The sequence below is a fragment of the Eublepharis macularius genome, chromosome 5, assembly GCF_028583425.1.
Source record: "Eublepharis macularius isolate TG4126 chromosome 5, MPM_Emac_v1.0, whole genome shotgun sequence".
In the NCBI taxonomy this organism is placed as follows: domain Eukaryota; kingdom Metazoa; phylum Chordata; class Lepidosauria; order Squamata; family Eublepharidae; genus Eublepharis; species Eublepharis macularius.
In genome coordinates, this window is record NC_072794.1 from 152,433,796 (window position 1) to 152,452,652 (window position 18,857).

The 18,857-nt window shown below is 48.4% G+C and overlaps 1 protein-coding gene across 1 annotated transcript; it reads left to right on the forward strand.

The window, feature by feature from the left end:
• Positions 1–1,426: 1,426 nt before the first annotated feature.
• On the forward strand, positions 1,427–18,462 carry LOC129331223 (uncharacterized). Its single transcript, XM_054981641.1, has 3 exons — positions 1,427–1,476; positions 12,971–13,129; positions 16,647–18,462. The coding sequence occupies exons 1-3, from the start codon at positions 1,458–1,460 to the stop codon at positions 17,246–17,248; spliced, it is 780 nt and encodes a 259-aa protein (XP_054837616.1). The 5' UTR covers positions 1,427–1,457; the 3' UTR covers positions 17,249–18,462.
• The last annotated feature ends 395 nt before the right edge of the window (positions 18,463–18,857 follow it).

The following is an 18,857-nucleotide window of genomic DNA, read 5'->3' on the forward strand; positions in this document are numbered from 1 at the left end:
ACCCATGGACTCTCCTTTCCCCGGCTCAAGTTCAGCTAAGTCCCAAGGGGGCCATTCTGGCTCCCACGAACCTCCAACTACAAACATGTTCATGAGCATGTCATGTCTGTCGATGTTCGTGAATCCCTGTTCGTGGATGGCAATGAACAACAACCATCGCGTTCAGTTTTTTTCCTGTCCGTGCCCATCTCTATTAACCACTACACCAAACTAACTTTGTGAAAAGTACCCTGTCTTAATGGCTAATTTTCATAATCCTCTGTCAACAGATAAAGGAGAAAAGAGTTGCTTTCCTTCCTAATAGGGAAGGATCAAGGGACATGGGTACAAACAGCAGTTCTCCTACTAAGATCCCCTAATTATAAGGTAAATAAATACAATCTCTTCTTTGAATTGGGTTCATATGAAAGGAATGAGATGGAGTTTAGTTTATTACCACAGCACAATTCCAAGTTTAAGAAGATTGTATAGAACTGGGCTGTTTAAAGAGGTAAACCAACTTTTGGTTGTTGTGGGTTTTCCGGGCTGTATTGCCGTGGTCTTGGCATTGTAGTTCCTGACGTTTCGCCAGCAGCTGTGGCTGGCATCTTCAGAGGTGTAGCATCAAAAGATAGAGATCTCTCAGTGTCACAGTGTGGAAAAGATGTTGGCAGGTCATTTATATCTAACTCAGCTCGACATGACTCAGCTCAACCCCACCCCTCCTGAGTAGATATAAATGACCTGCCAACATCTTTTCCACACTGTGACACTGAGAGATCTCTATCTTTTGGTGCTACACCTCTGAAGATGCCAGCCACAGCTGCTGGCGAAACGTCAGGAACTACAATGCCAAGACCACGGCAATACAGCCCGGAAAACCCACAACAACCATCATTCTCCGGCCGTGAAAGCCTTCGACAATACATTAAACCAACTTTTGTTTACAAGTGTTCTATGGGTTCCCAATAGCTTTACATGTAGATGAACCCTCCAAATACACATGCTTGTTACATGGCTCATGGTGGCTGCTGTGAAGGTAGAGTGTGTATACTTGGCATTGCCAGTGAGTTAGTTGTGTTCTCCTGGCTACAGCTAGAGAAGAGTGGAGAATTTAAATAAGAGGAATGGAGCATGCATTGTTATGAAAAAAAAAGTTCCAGGGGCAAACAACAAAGAAACACATCTCTCATATTTATAACTCCATATGAAAAAAGAGGCTGCAATTGAGCAGTGTAATGATAAAGCTTTATGGGAAATGTTCTTACCAGGTTCTGAACCTGAACCTGATTCTTGTTATACTTGAATTCCCGAGAAAAGGCAGAAAGGCCAAGTTAACCAGCATGAAAAGCAAATATCACAGCATATGCAAATATTCTTCCCAAGCCTGTGTGATTTTGACCCTGACCTTTGCCTCTACAACAACTCTCATGGGAAGGAAGCCAGAAATTCTTGGTGAAGCAGGCAAAGAACTTGTAATGTGTGAGTTCATTGAAGGTAAAAACTCATCTCTTAAATAATTACCAATCATGTTAAAAATGCAATTCTAGAGTCTAAGTCAGTTTTTGTTTTTCAGAAACAGGGCATGGTTTTGCAAATGCCCTAGCTATGCATGGTTTTTAGCATTCATGCTACCTCATTTGCAACTGAATGTACAAAGTGCCTGTGGAAAGAGCACTTAAACAAACACGCCATGAAAAGCAATGCAGTTCTTTGGTCTTCTCAGGCCTTTAATAGCAGAATATAGTGGGAAAGTGAAGGGGAGAGGAAGAGGGAACTTATTCACATTCTGTCTGACTCAGGGATGCCAGGTCCTCCACCATGCTCCATTCACCTGGCTGGCAGGAGGCATTCAGGAACAGGGGAAGCAGGCCTGGAGGCATGAATGTGAAGCATACATGTGTGCCCTGTGTCACCCAGCAATGTCATTCTTGGTGTAACCTGAAAGCAACATAGTGACATAGTATATTGTCGAAGGCTTTCACGGCCGGAGAACAATGGTTGTTGTGGATTTTCCGGGCTGTATAGCCATGGTCTTGGCATTGTAGTTCCTGACGTTTCGCCAGCAGCTGTGGCTGGCATCTTCAGAGGTGTAGCACCAAAAGACAGAGATCTCTCGGTGTCACAGTGTGGAAAAGAAGTTGGCAGGTAATTTATATTTACTCAGGAAGGTAGGGTTGGGCTGAGTCATCTTGTAAGAGTTTCCCAGGGTGTGGAATGCTAATGGAGGGAGGCTTAACTGTATCCTGAGGATGTTCTTTTGCATATGGATTGGTGCTTGATATGCTAATCTTCTCTGCAGGTCTATTGTCGGGTATAGAGTGTTTTGTTAGCCTGGTGTTTTTCAGGACTGGAAACCATGCTCTATTCATTCTTAAAGTCACTTCTTTCCTGTTGAAATTGTGCTTACGCTTGTGAATTTCAATGGCTTCCCTGTGTTGTCTGACAAAGTAGTTGGAAGTGTTGTCCAGTATTTTAGTGTCCTGGAATAGGATACTGTGTCCTGTTTGAGTTAGGCTATGTTCAGCTTTCTGAGTTAGCTTTCTGCTATGGATGGTTTCAATATAGGCAGATAAAGGACTTATATAACTCAGATCGTTCAAAAGATGGAATTAAATGGAAAGATTCCGAACTGGAAGAAGTTATACTACAAGAAAGTAAGAAGAAAATTTCAAAAATTTATAAAATACTCTTGAAGTGGTATACAGAGGATGAAGCTGTTAAAGTCCAGATGGTGAAGTGGGCTATACATTGTCAAAGAGACATAACAAAGGAGGCATGGGAATTTTTGTGGAAAAATACATTGAAGATTTCAACTTGTACCAGTATCAAGGAAAATGTTTTCAAGATGATATATAGGTGGTATTTGATGCTAAAAAAAATAGCTTATGGAAATGCTAAGATGTCTGATAAGTGTTAGAAATGTAAAAGTCATGAAGGATCATTGTATCATATGTGGTGGACTTGTGAGGTCGCTAGGCAGTACTGGGGAGATATTTTAGAAGCGATAAATGAGATTTTGCAGATTTCAATAATAAAGAACCCAGAACTCCTGCTGGTGAACTTAAATATGGAAGATGTTCCTACGCAATACAGAACATTGTTATTTTATATGACAACAGTGGCAAGAATTCTATATGCGCAGAAATGGAAAGTGCAAGAAATACCATCTGTTGGAGAGTGGATACAAAAGTCGCTGTACATGGCGGAAATGGACAAAATGACAAGAGAGACCAGAATTCTGAAGAATTTTTCAAGGACTGGGGGAGATTGAATGAGTATTTGGAGAAAAAGTGGGACATGAAGGGGAAATTATGGCAATTTGAAAGTTATTAACTGGGGAAACTACTAGGGATAGGGATCTTTACCATTCAAAGTGAAGTTTTAATTATTGTTTAGTTTAAATTTTTAATAGATTTGATTTTAATGGATATCATTTAGTTTATTAACAAAATAGGAGATAATAATATATAGAGGCAATAGATAAGTAAGATATAGAATAAGATATGGGTTGGAAAGCTGTTGGAAGTCTATGAAAAAGGGGGGAGGGAAAGGGTGGGGGAAAAGTGATATTTAGGTTTTTAATTGAAAATTATATTTGTAATTTGTACTCACCTAATAAAAAATTTTATAAAAAAAAAAAGAGAAGGTGCGGTTCACATATCCGTCTTGCATGGTCTACTAATGTTTTTATTATGCCTCTTTTCTGTCGAGGGTGATGATTGGAGTTTTTGTGTAAGTACCGATCCGTGTGAGTTGGTTTCCTGTAGACCTTGTGACCTAACTGAAAGTTTGCTTTGCGGATGACCAAGGTATCTAGAAATGGAAGTTTACCCTCGGTTTCTCTCTCCATGGTGAATTGTATGTTCAGGTTGATATTGTTGAGGTGGTTTAAAAACTCCATCAATTCTTCCTCACCATGGCTCCAAATGATAAAGGTATCACTCACGAACCAGAACCAGACTGTAGGTTTGTGGGGTACTGATTCTAGAGCTGTTTTTTCAAAATGTTCCATGTAGAAGTTTGCTATAACTGGGCTGAGAGGGCTTCCCATGGCCACCCCATCCATCTGTTCATAGAATTCGTTATCCCATTGGAAGTAACTGGTTGTTAGACAATGGTGGAATAAGGCTGTTACATCCTGTGGAAAAATCTGATTAATAAGTGCGATTGTGTCTTTTACCGGAACCTTTATCAAGTGTCTGGTTTGCAATCCTTCTAATTCAATGTGTAATTGGGATGTATGTAGTTTCACGAGAGAGATGTATACATATGCATTTAAAGTACTTTATAAAGTAAAGTACTTTAATTTAGAACTGTATTTCACAGACAGGAAATAAAGGCTGTGAAGAAGCGAGTCTAGGCAAAACAGGAAAAAAACCAAAGCCGGCGAACCCGTTTCCAATCTCCCGCCAGGAGTGTCCTTCGGGGCAACACGATGGGGTTGGAATACTTCACCACATATAAATTCTGTGGTTTGAAATACGTCTGTGAAGTAAAAACAGATGAGTAACTAAGCTATGGATTCTTTAAGTGTACATTAATTGAGTGTAAACACAAGATATGGATTCTTTAAGTGTACATTAATACGTCTGTGAAGTCAAAACTAGGGGTGTGCAAGCCAAAAATTTTCGGCTATAGCCGAAAGTAGAAAGCCGAAAGAAGATTCTCTATCGTTGAAGCCGAAAGCCGAAACAAGAATCTCATTCGGCTTTCGGCTTTCGGGATTCTTTCGGCATTCTTTCGGCATTCTTTCGGCTTTTTTCTATGGGAAAATGCCTCCGTCTTCCAGGACGCCTGGAGGAGGCATTTTCCCACCGAATAAGCCCAAAATTGGTGGGGACCTTACTCTAACCCTTCTCTAACAACCACCCAAGTTTCAGACAGATTGGACTTTGGGGGGCCATGTTATGCCCCCCCAAAGCAGGTCCCCCATCCTCCCATAAGAAAGCGAAGGAGCAGCATATTGTTAGCATGCTGCTGCTAATCTTTCTTCATTATTTCCTATGGGGAAAAAATGAAGAGGCAGGCTTCCTTTGCCAGGGGTGGCATTTTGCATGCAAAATACCCCCCAGCCCTCAGGGGCCCTTCTCCCACCCCTCCTCCCACCCCCCACCAAGGCTCAGCCTGCTCCCACTTGGGGGGGTCATTTCATGGCCTCCCCAAGTAGGTGCTCTAATCTCTCTACCACTGACAGCTGGGGGAGGCTTGTCTTGCCAGGGGTGGCATTTTGCATGCAAAATGCCCCCCAGCCCTCAGGGGCCCTTCTCCCACCCCTCCTCCCACCCCCCACCAAGGCTCAGCCTGCTCCCACTTGGGGGGGCCATTTCATGGCCTCCCCAAGTAGGTCCCCTCAGCCCCCAAAGTCCACCCCTCACAGCCCCACACAAACCCAATTCCCCCCCAGCTGCCACACACAGACCCAAATCCCCCCAGTAGCCCCTCACAGACCCAAATCAACCCCCACCTGCCCCACACCCATAACCCCAGGAACAGGCTGGCAAAGGCCAGCCCTCTCCCTTTGTTCCCTATGCTGGGAACTTCTAAACTCTCTTTCCCTGGGCAATTCTGCACAGCCCAGGGGTGCCACAATGGTGGGCACACTTCTGAGTGCCAGCTGGTCCCTGTGAAAGAGCACCTGAACCACAGACACCCTCCCTCAAATTCCCCCACCACCTACAGAGATGGCTGGCCAGCCAGCCCCATTGTTCCCTATGATGGGAACCAACTGCACAACAAAGAATAAAACAAGAACAACACAAAATAAAGTTTTAAAAAAATTATTTTCTCCCTTCCAAAGTACAAGTAGGCAAAGCATTATGACACATTACACCAGCAGTCCCCCACACAGAAAAATTAAAACAAAACTCACTTAACATCAGAGAATCACAAAAAACGATTCCTGTCAAAAACACTTTATTTCTTGAACAGCTTTAGGTTACACAGCAGGGGGGAACACCAAAGGGCATGGCAGCACTATCTTACACAAAAATAACACAACTCACTTAACATCAGAGAATCACAAAAGCACAATTCCTGTCAAAAACACTTTATTTCTTGAACAGCTTTAGGCTACACAGCAGGGGGGGGGGACACCAAAGGGCATGGAAGCAGTATCTTACACAAAAATAACACAACTCACTTCACATTAAAGAACCACCCCAAAAAATTGCTGTCAAAAGCACATTATTTCTGTAACTGCTTTAGGTTACACAGTAGGAAGGCACCACAGAGCAGGAAAGCAGTGTACTACACAAAAATAACACAACTCACTTCACATCAGAGAATCACACAAACACAATTGCTGTCAAAAACGGTGAAGTGGGTTGTATTATTTTTTGTAGTACATTGCTATCATGCCCTGTTGTGCCCTCCTACTGTGTAACCTAAAGCTGTTCAAGAAATAAAGTGTTTTTGCCAGGAATTGTGTTTTTGTGATTCTCTGATGTTAAGTGAGTTGTGTTATTTTTGTGTAAGATAGTGCTGCCATGCCCTTTGGTGTTCCCCCCTGCTGTGTAACCTAAAGCTGTTCAAGAAATAAAGTGTTTTTGACAGGAATTGTGCTTTGTGATTCTCCGATGTTAAGTGAGTTGTGTTATTTTTGTGTAAGATACTGCTGCCATGCCCTTTGGTGTGCCCCCCTGCTGTGTAACCTAAAGCTGTTCAAGAAATAAAGTGTTTTTGACAGGAATCATGCTTTGTGATTCTCTGATGTTAAGTGAGTTATGTTATTTTTCTGTGTGGGGGACTGCTGGTGTAATGTGTCATAATGCTTTGCCTACTTGTACTTTGGAAGGGAGAAAAAAAAATTTTAAACTTTATTTTGTGTTGTTCTTGTTTTATTCTTTGTTGTGCAGTTGGTTCCCATCATAGGGAACAATGGGGCTGGCTGGCCAGCCATCTCTGTAGGTGGTGGGGGAATTTGAGGGAGGGTGTCTGTGGTTCAGGTGCTCTTTCACAGGGACCAGCTGGCACTCAGAAGTGTGCCCACCATTGTGGCACCCCTGGGCTGCGCAGAATTGCCCAGGGAAAGAGAGTTTAGAAGTTCCCAGCATAGGGAACAAAGGGAGAGGGCTGGCCTTTGCCAGCCTGTTCCTGGGGTTATGGGTGTGGGGCAGGTGGGGGTGGATTTGGGTCTGTGAGGGGCTACTGGGGGGATTTGGGTCTGTGTGTGGCAGCTGGGGGGGAATTGGGTTTGTGTGGGGCTGTAAGGGGTGGACTTTAGGGGCTGAGGGGACCTACTTGGGGAGGCCATGAAATGCCCCCCCCCCCCAAGTGGGAGCAGTCTGAGCCTTGGTGGGGGGTGGGAGGAAGGGTGGGAGAAGGGCCCCAGAGGGCTGGGGGGCATTTTGCATGCAAAATGCCACCCCTGGCAAGACAAGCCTTCCCCAGCTGTCAGTGGTAGAGAAAAGAGCACCTACTTGGGGAGGCCATGAAATGGCCCCCCCAAGTGGGAGCAGTCTGAGCCTGGGTGGGGGGTGGGGGGAAGGGTGGGAGAAGGGCCCCTGAGGGCTTGGGGGCATTTTGCATGCAAAATGCCACCCCTGGCAACACAAGCCTCCCCCAGCTGTCAGTGGTAGAGATTAGAGCACCTACTTGGGGAGGCCATGAAATGCCCCCCCCAAGTGGGAGCAGGCTGAGCCTTGGTGGGGGGTGGGAGGAGGAGTGGGAGAAGGGCCCCTGAGGGTGAGGGGGCATTTTGCATGCAAAATGCCACCCCTGGCAAAGGAAGCCTGCTTCTTCATTTTTTCCCCATAGGAAATAATGAAGAAGATGAGTAGCAGCATGCTAACAATATGCTGCTCCTTCGCTTTCTTATGGGAGGATGGGGGGACCTGCTTTGGGGGGCCATAACATGGCCCCCCAAAGTCCAATCTGTCTGAAACTTGGTTGTTTGTTAGAGAAGGGTTAGATGAAGGTCCCCACCAATTTTGGGCTTATTCAGTTGGAAAAGGCCTCCCCCAGACGTCCAGGAAGACGGAGGCATTTTCCCATTGAAAAGCCGAAAGAAAGCCGAAAGAATCCCGAAACGTTTCGGCTTTTTTCTTTCGGCTACCCGAAACGTTTCGGCATTCCCCGAAACGTTTTGACATTCCCCGAAAGAAGCCGAAACATTTTTGTTTCGGCATTCTTTCGGCATTCTGAATGCCGAAACGCACATCCCTAGTCAAAACGGATGGAAGAAATCGAGATGTGGATTCTTTAAGTGGATTCTTTAAGTGTACATTGCTTGAGTCAATCCTTTTATATTTATGAATTAAACTGAAGTTGGATTGAAGATTGGGTCTGTTTGGACTTGGTGTCCCCCTTGGTAGTCTGAGATGTGGAAACAAGGCAATAGGGTTATCAGGTCCCCTTACCATACTAGCAGGAGGCTGGGGACCTGGGGCTTACCTCTGTTGTGTCACCAACATACTTTTTTCGTGCATGATGAAGTCACTTCTGGGTGATGTCACTTCCGGGTTTGTTGGAATAGGTGACTCGGCCTGCCTTTGGACACTGGGGTGGGGTGGGGGTGCTGCATGTCTCTTTGAATGTAAGTCTAGCAATCTGCCACTCTCTTGTCTAAGGTGGGAATGCCTACTGACTCCTCCTCTCTTGCCTCGGTGCCTCTTGGGAAATCTCTCTCTCCCTCATGGCCTTTCCAAGGAGCAAGATGTGAATCATCAAAGCTCCCTGGATCTTTTGTCCACAAGCCCACACCTACAACCTTTGTGCCTAATTCTCATGCCGTGGCATTAGAATAGGGAATGTAACTCTTTAGATTAGGATCTTTCCTTTCTTATTACCAGAAGATATTGCTATGGAAGAAATCTGCTACAATAAAACTGTAAGTTCTATCTTTCTATGATTTTGTCTGAAGACTAATAAATTAGCATGTTTTTAAGAGTTTAAACGCTTCTGCCTAAATAACTCTGCTGTTACTCTACTATGTTACTTCGCTAAGTTACTAAACTAAACCAAATTAAATATATATTCCCAATATGGGTGACATCATAGCATGGGAGCAAGAACATGTACACACTTCACAATAGGCCACTTTGGGAGGGCAGGTAAATCTATGGCCCAGCAGAAGCTTCAAGTTCAGAGGACGTATATGTTTCAATAACAGTTGCTTAGGGGGCGTAAAAGGAGGAAGTTTTAGCTTCTATGCTCTATGTGTGCAATCTTCTGATGATTAATCTGAGCAGTAGTGGAAGAAAAAGAAAGGGGGGGGAAGGCTCCTGCCCAGTCACTGGATCTGAGCCTAGTCACCAAGTTACTTAGTCCATGTATAACCTGGAAGAGAAAATGAGTAGCTGTAGGAATTGCTAGAAACTCTATGGTAAGGCCATGTAGTTTTACCATAGAGTTGCTGTGTTTCCTAGAACTACCCATTGTCACTACCCAGAGTGTCACTGCTCAGAAGTAATATAGTAATGTTGCTGATGCCAAAAACCTCTCCCCATGTTCCTAACCCCCCAACCCTCCCATTGGTTGCGAGGCTAGGCCTAGCAACCCTACTTCCCAGGATCACTGCTTGGTCACTGTGGGAAACTGGATGATGTATATTGGTATCTTTTTTAAAAAAGATAGCTGATGGTTTATTGTTACTTTATTGTTAAAAATATGTTATAAAGTCACTTTTCATACCAAGTCAGGTTATCTCAATCTTCTATGGCAATGTGAAACAGGTTTAGCATTAGGTTGTGAATGGCTTGGTGGGCTCAGTTTTCATTTTGATCTCAGCAAAGTCAAACCTGGTGGTCCCTGAGGGAAATGGGAAAGACTTCCTTGAGAGTATGGAAGACCACTGCCAGTCAGAGTAGATTATACTGAGCTAGATAAGTGTGATTTGGTACATATAGTCCCTTTATATGCCCAGACATGTAAGTTACCTCTCTGTCAGATTTCTTTAGAAGTAGGCTGTGGCACAAATATCATAACACTTGTTTTGCACATAAAAGGTCCTTGAAGGTCCACTCTCACGTACTTTGTGCTGTGAGTTAGATCCAACATGTTTTTTATGCTGGTGAAACAAGGAGGACAAGTCCTCTTTAACCACCCCAAAGGGCTAAGCTTTGAATTGTGAGGCTTACGTGGGGAATAGCCAAGTGATACAGGGGCAGTAGAAAAGAGGAGAATTGGGAAAGACTGGTTGGATCCAACTCCATGTGTGCTGGAATTTGTACAATAACACAACACATTACGTTATGTATTGTCTGTTTTTTAAAAGTTATCATATAGCCAAGGTTAGAGTCAAGTTGTGATCTTCAAGTGTGCTTGCTGAGAGAAAATAAAAACAGAAAATGTCACCACACCAGTCTGAGCAAGCCTAAAATAGGAATTGTTGATTAGATTTTTCATGTCTGTATCAGTTTGAGTTTATTGTTTGTGTCTGTGTATCAAGATGCAATAACAAACTTCACTATGGGTCAAAGCCATAGTCTTTACACACGCAAAGCCTTGTATTGATTTAATGTTAAATAAACAATGGAAAAGCTCTAGATTTAACAATTTCCTGTATTTATGAAAACCAAGCTACAAAAGTTGTTTAGTGCCCATAACTTTTGTAAGTAGCAACCTCATTTTAGGGTTATATTATTTTAAACTCCTTTTGACTATATTAGGGTTGCCAGCTCCATGTTGGGAAATTCCTGGAGATCAGGGGGGTGAAACCTGGAGAAACCTGGAGAAAGTGGGTTTTGGGGAGGGAAAGGACCTTGGCATGGCATAGTTCCATAGAATCCACCCCCCAAAGTCGCCATTTTCTCCAGGTGAACTGTTCTCTGGGGTCTGGAGACCAGTTGTAATTCTGGGAGATCTCCAGCCACTACCCGGAGGCTGGCAACCCTAGACAAAATGGTTTTTTACTTCCAGAGCTGCTGGCTGGCTGCATAGTTCAAATCAATGGGTTGGATCTCATGATAGGTTTCTGCTAACAGGAGGAGAATTTTTGCCAATTCCCCCTTCCACTGAAGATCTCCAACTCATTATTGTGGCTGTTCCTAAAGGCTGTCCGTCTTCCTTCAGAAGTAACATTTCAAGGAATAATTTTGGCTCCAGTGGAATGGGAGAGTCAAAAACGTGCCATTTTGCTGATAGAAATCCTTTCTGTTTCTTTATTATGTGAATCAAACCTGTGATTATTTATTTTAATGCATTTTCGACATAATTTCCCCATTTCCCACATAAGATGAATGCATTTCACAATGTTATTTTTGCATCAATAAATCAACATTATATAGTATCTGCATATTGGGCTGGATTCTATGCACATTCTTCCAGTGCATGGGATCTAGCAAACAGCTTTTTGGATCAGATGAAAGTTGCATAGAAACCACTCTGTGGTAAAAACATGTAAAAATAGGGAAACAAGTATATGGACCACTGAGAGAGAGAGAGAGAGAGAGAGAGAGAGGGAGGGAGAGAAGGAGGGAGGGAGCATGTCACACACACACACACACAAACACACGCACACGCACACACACACAAACCCTAATATTGAAAAATGGAGTAGGGAACCCACCAATCACTGAAAAAAGAATGTCCATATATAAAAAAAGAAACAATTGGAGAATATTTGCTTGTCCGTTAATGAAATCTGTTTGATGACTATACTGCCAACCCTGCTAGGGGGCTTGCCCGCCCCTTGAGCAGGTGGCAGCCGTTTGCCCCACTGCAAGGATGGAGGCAGACAGCTACAGCCTCCGGGCATTCAGCCTTGGGGGCGGAGTTTTGCAGCGTTTTCTGCCGCTCCGCCCCCGTGGCTTCAGTCTTGCCTCGTGCTCGGTGGAGGCAACACGTTGCGGTTTGCTCCCCGGCACGAGGCCTTGGCGCATAGGAACGGCAGGATTCATCGCTGCCTGGCTAGTGAAGGCTTGGTTGGGCGGAGGGGTGGAGATTGCTCTCACCTCTGCTCGTGCAGCGACCGGCCGTTTGCCTTTGGGTTGCCCGGTTCACTCGTCCGGCGGGCGGTGTGGATTGGGCGCGGCGGGAGGTTTCATCCCCCCTGCCGTTCTGGTGGCAAGGGGGTCGGCGGGCGAGTCTGTGTGTCTTCCCCCCCCCTCACGCTTGTCCGGTGCTCTTAGGAGCGGGGTGGGAGTCGCGGGGTAGGAGCGGCTTTTCTCCGCCCCTTTTTGGCCTGGTCGCGATTCGGCCCGGTGTACGGGCTGGGCACTCTGCGCGGCCCTTGTTCGGCCCCCGAGGACTTGCCCCATTCCTTGCCGCCGCATTGCTTTGCTTTCGGCGGCGGGGGTGTGTGCGCGGATTTCTCCTCGTTGCTGCCGCGGCTTCCCTTTTGGGCTCGAGCCTGCGGCCGTTTGGCACCCCCTTCCCCCCCCCTCTCGCCCGGCGGTTGGGGGCGTGCATTTGGGGTAGGTTTTTGCCCCGGTGCAACTGGCTGGCTCTGGGGTTTCATCGGTTGCGCGGCCATTTTGCGCCTGGCCTTGGCGGCCATTTTGGGGACGTTTTTAGTAAGCAGCCATTCTGGGCTCCATTGGGCTCCTTGAGCTGTAATTTCTGGGCCTGGATCCTTGCTATCTTCCGGCTTCATTGGCCGTATTTGGGGCTGTGTGTCTGATTTAGGCTTGGTTAGAGCAGCTTGGCACAGTGGTTAAGTGGTCTGGCTGTGAATCAGTTCTCTCTGGTTCAAATCCCACTACTGCACTGTAGCTTAGTGGGCGGCCGGTGTCGGTTCTGGGCCCCCTGGTGTTTTGTCTTTAGCTACCATTCCTTTTGGGTTCATTTAGGATGGGACCCAAGAAGGGTACAGGTGTGTCTAAGGGCAAGCAACCTGCTAAGCGCCCACCTAAGCGCGCTGCTGCTGCCTTATCATCAGATGAGGAGGATGATGTTCCTGCAAGACGCGATATTCTAGCGAGGATTGCTGCTTTAGAGCAGGCACGGGCATCTTCCGCTCAGTCAGCTGAACCGGCAAGTAAGAGACCCGTGAGAATTGCGTCTAAGACTGCATCGCTTAACGATATTCTCTCTCGTTTGGCGGCTTTAGAAGGGGCATCTCCTGTTGGTACTTCGGCTCCATCTACTTCTGCGGCTAGTCATATCGTCGAGGATGAGGTGGCGGAGGCAGCAGCCACGGAGGTAGAGGGGACCTGGACCCAGGACGCTGGACAAGTGGCTCTGGTAGTGCAACCGCCTGAGGCTGAGGGTAAGTGTCCTTGGCCACAGCAGCCGGGCACCTGGCCCTGGGGTCAGGTGCAGCAAGGCACACCACAGTCCGCAGGTACACACACTAATTCCTCAGTTGGTCCATCTTGTTCTGGTTTGTTGCCCGACTGGAGCCATTGGAGTCAGACCGCTATGCCGGGGCAGTCGCCCGGCACGGCTAGTTGGGTGCCCCCCTCGGCACAGTTTCAGGGCATGGGCCTTCTCCCGCCATGGGGGTCTTATTATGGGGTTCCCTGGTCTAATTATGGTTCCGTGCCTTATAGGGCCCTCCCAGTTGGGGACACGGCTATGCCATTAGGTGATCATCTTACCCCGGCCACTAGAGAGAAGATCCTACGCGGTGATTATGTGGATGTCTTTACCCTTCTCTTCAGAGATCTGGAGAAGAAGGATAAAGAAGATCTGGAAGACCGTGACAAAGAGCGCATCAAGAGGCGCAAGATAGACAGGACGTGGCATAATTGGCTTCCGGGTTTTTTCATATATGCGGGAGTCATAGCTAGGGCGCAGCCCTGGAGGGCTGCCCCACTTTTCCAGTACATGGACATTATTTATAGGGCTCACACGGAATTCTTAGGGGCAGCCTGGCTGCAATATGACGAAGAATTCCGGATGCGGGCGGCCCTGAACCCATCTTTGCCTTGGGATCAGATCCACCAGCACCTGTGGTTGCAACTGATGACCCCGGCTAAGTCTTTCGTTGGGGACAGATCAGATAGTGGCCATATTGTGCAGCGTTCAGCACAGGCTTCTGGGGGTGTTGCCCAGGGTTCTTACGGTTCCCGCGCCTCGGCGGGGTAGTCGGTTCAGCCCCGGCTGCTTTGCTTTGAGTTCACCTCTAAAGGGGTTTGCAACCGTAAGAACTGTCGATTCGGACATGAGTGCCCGACCTGCCGGGGCCCGCATGCCCTCAATGCCTGCAAACGGCAGCGGCCGTTTGGAAAGAAAGGGGGTGGCCCCTCAGGGCAGCAGGGGCCTAGTAAAGGGCCCCAGCCCAATAAAAGTGAGGGTACTTGAGGCCATGCTGGCCGATTACCCTAACAAGGCCGACGCCCAGTTTTTGTTACAAGGTTTTTTGTTTGGTTTTCGTATACCTTTTCATGGCCCCAGAACTGCCTCCATGTCAGATAACTTGCGTTCGGTTATTGGCATGGAGGATGTTGTGCGGGCAAAGATTCAGAAGGAATGTGCTGAGGGCAGGGTTTTAGGCCCTTTTCCCTCCCCTCCAGTTCCTTGTTTGCGTGTTTCCCCCCTGGGAGTAGTGCCTAAGAAGGCAGCGGGTGAATTCAGGCTTATTCACCACCTGTCTTACCCCCGGGGTGGTTCTGTCAATTACGCAATTCCCGAGCATTTATGCTCGGTGCGTTATACATCCTTTGACCAGGCGGTCAAAGTGGTTAGACGTTGTGGTCGGGGTGCTGAGATGGCAAAATGCGACATCAAGTCGGCATTCCGCCTTCTCCCTGTTCACCCCGACGACTTTGAACTGCTGGGGTTTGCCTTCGAGGGCAAATTTTACATGGATAGAGCCCTTCCCATGGGTTGCTCTGTTTCCTGTGCAGTGTTTGAGCGTTTTAGTACGTTCCTGGAGTGGGCACTACGTCGCAGGCAGCGCTGCCGTGACTCCGCCCACTATTTGGATGATTTTATCCTGGTTGGGCCCCCACACACTGGTCAGTGTGCCCGCCTCTTAGAAGATTTTGTACGCTTAGCTGGCGAGTTGGGTGTTCCCTTAGCACACGAAAAGACGGAGGGTCCCACGACGGTCTTGACCTTCCTAGGGATAGAATTAGATACCGAGCAGCAGACTTCGCGGCTGCCCTTGGTAAAGCTTCGGGAGTTACGGTCTCGATTGCAGACTCTATTGAGTAAGCGGAAAGTTTCATTATTGGAGCTTCAGCAGGTTGTAGGTCACCTTAACTTTGCTTGCAAGGTGGTGGCACCAGGAAGAGCCTTCTTAAGGCGCCTTTGTGATGCGATGGGGTCACTTCGGCTTCCGCATCATAGAATTCGGATTTCTCCAGGTATGAAACAGGACTTGGAAGTTTGGTCCCAATTTTTGGGCAGTTTCAATGGTGTTTTGTTTTGGAGGCAGGAGCTGTTGTTGGAGGGTGACCTTCAGGTTTCTTCTGATGCAGCGGGCTCCATTGGTTTGGGAATTTATTTCCGCGGGCACTGGTGTGCTGCACCGTGGCCCGCTGGCTGGAGGGAAGCTGGCCTGTGCAGGGATCTTACATTTCTTGAGTTCTTCCCGATCCTGGGGGCTGTTTACCTGTGGGGCGGGGAAATGGCCAACCACTCCGTGCACTTTTGGTGCGATAATATGGCAGTGGTGCAGGTGGTGAATTCCCTCTCTTCTAGATCCCCCAGGGTAATGAAGCTGGTCCGAGCATTCACCTTACGGTGTCTGCACCTTAACATTCTTTTCTTAGCCAGACACGTGCCCGGGTTAAATAATGAGGTGGCAGACGCCTTATCTCGTCTGCAGATGGACCGGTTTCGACAGCTTGCCCCAGAGGCGGATTTGCTGCCCGCCCCAGTTCCTTTGGAGCTCTGGAGGATTGGGAATCCGAGGCATCCAGAGCTATACAGTTAGCTCTGGCCCCTAGTACCAGGAGAGCCTACGACAGGGCGGTGAGGTACTTTGCGGAGTTCAGGCAGCTGTCTGGTCTTCCGCAGGCATGGCCAATTCCAGTGGAGCATGCCGCTCAATTCTGTGTTGCTCAGAAAGGTAAGGGGCACAGGGTTAAGTACATTCGTAGTCAGCTTGCGGCTTTGGGTTTTGCTTCAAAGGCTCGGGGCCTGGTCGACCCCACCGTGGACTTCCGCATTAGGAAGATGCTTGAGGGGTGGTCTAGGGAGGCTGTCGTCATGAGGGACGCCAGGCAGCCTATTTCCCCTAGTATTCTGCAGGGTTTGAGGGCCATGTGGCCCCTGGTCTGCAGTTCCCCTTTTGAGGAACTGTTATTCCATGCCGCTTCCTTGATAGCATTTTTTGGAGCTCTCCGAATCAGTGAGCTCGTTCCCCAGTCCCTTAAGGATGCTTCTGGTCGTGCCATCTCCGCTTCTGATGTTAAGATTCAGGGCGATCGGGTTGTGATCCGCATTAGGCGTTCTAAGACCGACCAGATGCAAAAGGGGGTAGATTTGTCGATAGGACAATGCGCAATTAAAGATTTGTGCCCAGTTGCGGCTTTGAGGAAGTATTTGAGAGCCCGGGGCACAACGCCCGGGGCACTGTTTTGCCATGAGAATAATTCCCCGCTTACGAAGTACCAGTTTTGGACTGTCACAGGCAGGGCTCTCTCGAAGTTGGGTCTAGAGGGGGTCAAATTTGGGACCCATTCTTTTCGTATAGGTGCGGCTTCCACGGCTGCGGCGATGGGGTATGCGGGAGCCGAGATTCAGAAGGTGGGGCGTTGGCGCTCCTCCGCTTACAAGTCTTATGTGAGGCCTTTGGATGGGGGGCAGTCTTGCTGACGTTGTTTTTCTTGCAGGTGCTGTGGCGTGGCGCGATAGGATTCGCATCCTCATATGTGGCCATAGTATGGTTTTTTGGGCGGCGCACCAAGCGAAGAGGACGCGGATCGGGTCCCAGCTTGGACTCAGCCGTTGGGCCACAGTGGAGTGGCGTGGCAGAAGAGGCCTGCGTTGGGCAGGTTTGCTGCCGCTGTTGTTTGAGGGCCGGAATCCCCCTCCCCCACACATTCTGGTTGTCCATTTGGGAGGCAACGATTTGGGTATGATGAAGGGCGTGGCCCTGTCTTGTCAGGCACAGGATGACTTCCGTGAGATTATGAGAAGATGGCCTGGTGTCCTGATTTTTTGGTCGGCGATGCTTCTGCGCCGGGTATGGCGAGAAGCGTTGGACCATAGGGCTGTAGAAAGGGCGAGGCGGATGGCCAATAGAGCCCTGTTTAGAGCAATGACAAGGGGTCTTGGGATCTATTTGCCCCATCCGCAGATACGGGCCGAGTCTGCAGACCTCTACCGAGGGGATGGGGTACACCTATCTACCAGTGGTAATGCCATATTTTTGAATGACCTGCGGCAAGGGCTGCGCCTGGCATTAAGCCACTTGTGGGGCGCCGAGGCCTAAGCAGAGGCTTGGCCTCTGCGGTGGCAGGGTGTTAGTTAGGGAAGAATCTGTAGCGGGCCGGTGAGCACCCTTGGCACCTCCCCATTGGTGGGGAATTGGGGTCTGCCAGATGTGGCTGGCTGCCGTACGGCCCAGTTGCGTGGTTGGACGCCCTGGTGGGGAACCCCTGGACAAGCCAGTCTCCCCCCGCTGCCGTACGGCCGGGTGGGGGAGCTTTACAGGGGTGAACCACTTCGCCTGGCCAGGCCGGGTCCCAGCCATTTTTGTGATGGCTCGCACCTGGGGCAGCGGGTGTCTCGCCCAGACAGGTCAGGGCGGGGTAGGAGGCGACCCCAGGGCCTGACCTGTACCGCTAGTTAGGCCCTTGCCGTAGTTAATGTTTCCTGGTTGTTGTTTATTAATAAAGCGGCCCATTTTATAATCCAAATACTGTGTCTGTCTCTTATTCCTAATAGTGGGGCAATACTGCCAACCCTGCTAGGGGGCTTGCCCCCCCCTTGAGCAGGTGGCAGCCGTTTGCCCCACTGCAAGGATGGAGGCAGACAGCTACAGCCTCCGGGCATTCAGCCTTGGGGGCGGAGTTTCGCAGCGTTTTCTGCCGCTCCGCCCCCGTGGCTTCAGTCTTGCCTCGTGCTCGGCCCACCCACCTCTCCCTATTTCAGTGCGGGATTAGCCGGTTGCCTATTTGGAGCCAGGTAGGAATTTTTCTCTCACAGTTCCCGATTGGCCTGGGGGCTGGAGTTTTTTCGCCTACCTCGCACTGTTTGGTGGGGGAGGTTAATTGGTTTGGTGGGTCTGAGTTATTGCCACGGGTGGCAGGGTGTTAGTTAGGGAAGAATCTGTAGCGGGCCGGTGAGCACCCTTGGCACCTCCCCATTGGTGGGGAATTGGGGTCTGCCAGATGTGGCTGGCTGCCGTACGGCCCAGTTGCGTGGTTGGACGCCCTGGTGGGGAACCCCTGGACAAGCCAGTCTCCCCCCGCTGCCGTACGGCTGGGTGGGGGAGCTTTACAGGGGTGAACCACTTCGCCTGGCCAGGCCGGGTCCCAGCCATTTTTGTGATGGCTCGCACCTGGGGCAGCGGGTGTCTCGCCCAGACAGGTCAGGGCGGGGTAGGAGGCGACCCCAGGGCCTGACCTGTACCGCTAGTTAGGCCCTTGCCGTAGTTAATGTTTCCTGGTTGTTGTTTATTAATAAAGCGGCCCATTTTATAATCCAAATACTGTGTCTGTCTCTTATTCCTAATAGTGGGGCAATATAGTTATTGTATGTTTTGATTATGATCTAAACTAATATGTATTGAGACTGGAAGGCAACTGCAGTGCTTCAAACAGTCAACATTTATTTAACAAATAACCAGTAATAGGGAACAATGACTGCAGCCATCTCTAACTGGCTGTAACTGTCTCTTCACAGGCTCTCTCAGCTCTAAGAAGAATGTGTGGCTCTGCCCCCCAAACTACAGTGGCTCCCACCGTCCAAATAGATAACATAAACCATAGGCTGGAGTACATGGAAAGGTATAATGGTATTCATTCATGCATTCATTCATACTTTATCAAATCTTGCTCTCATCACCATTCAAATTGGGGTACAATCAAACATAATAT

What these genes read in the sequence shown, in the direction of transcription:
- LOC129331223 (XM_054981641.1), top strand. An exon ending in GCAACCGCCTGAGGCTGAGG is followed by an intron (nt 13,130 to 16,646) that starts GTAAGTGTCCTT and finishes TTTTTCTTGCAG; the next exon opens with GTGCTGTGGCGTGGCGCGAT.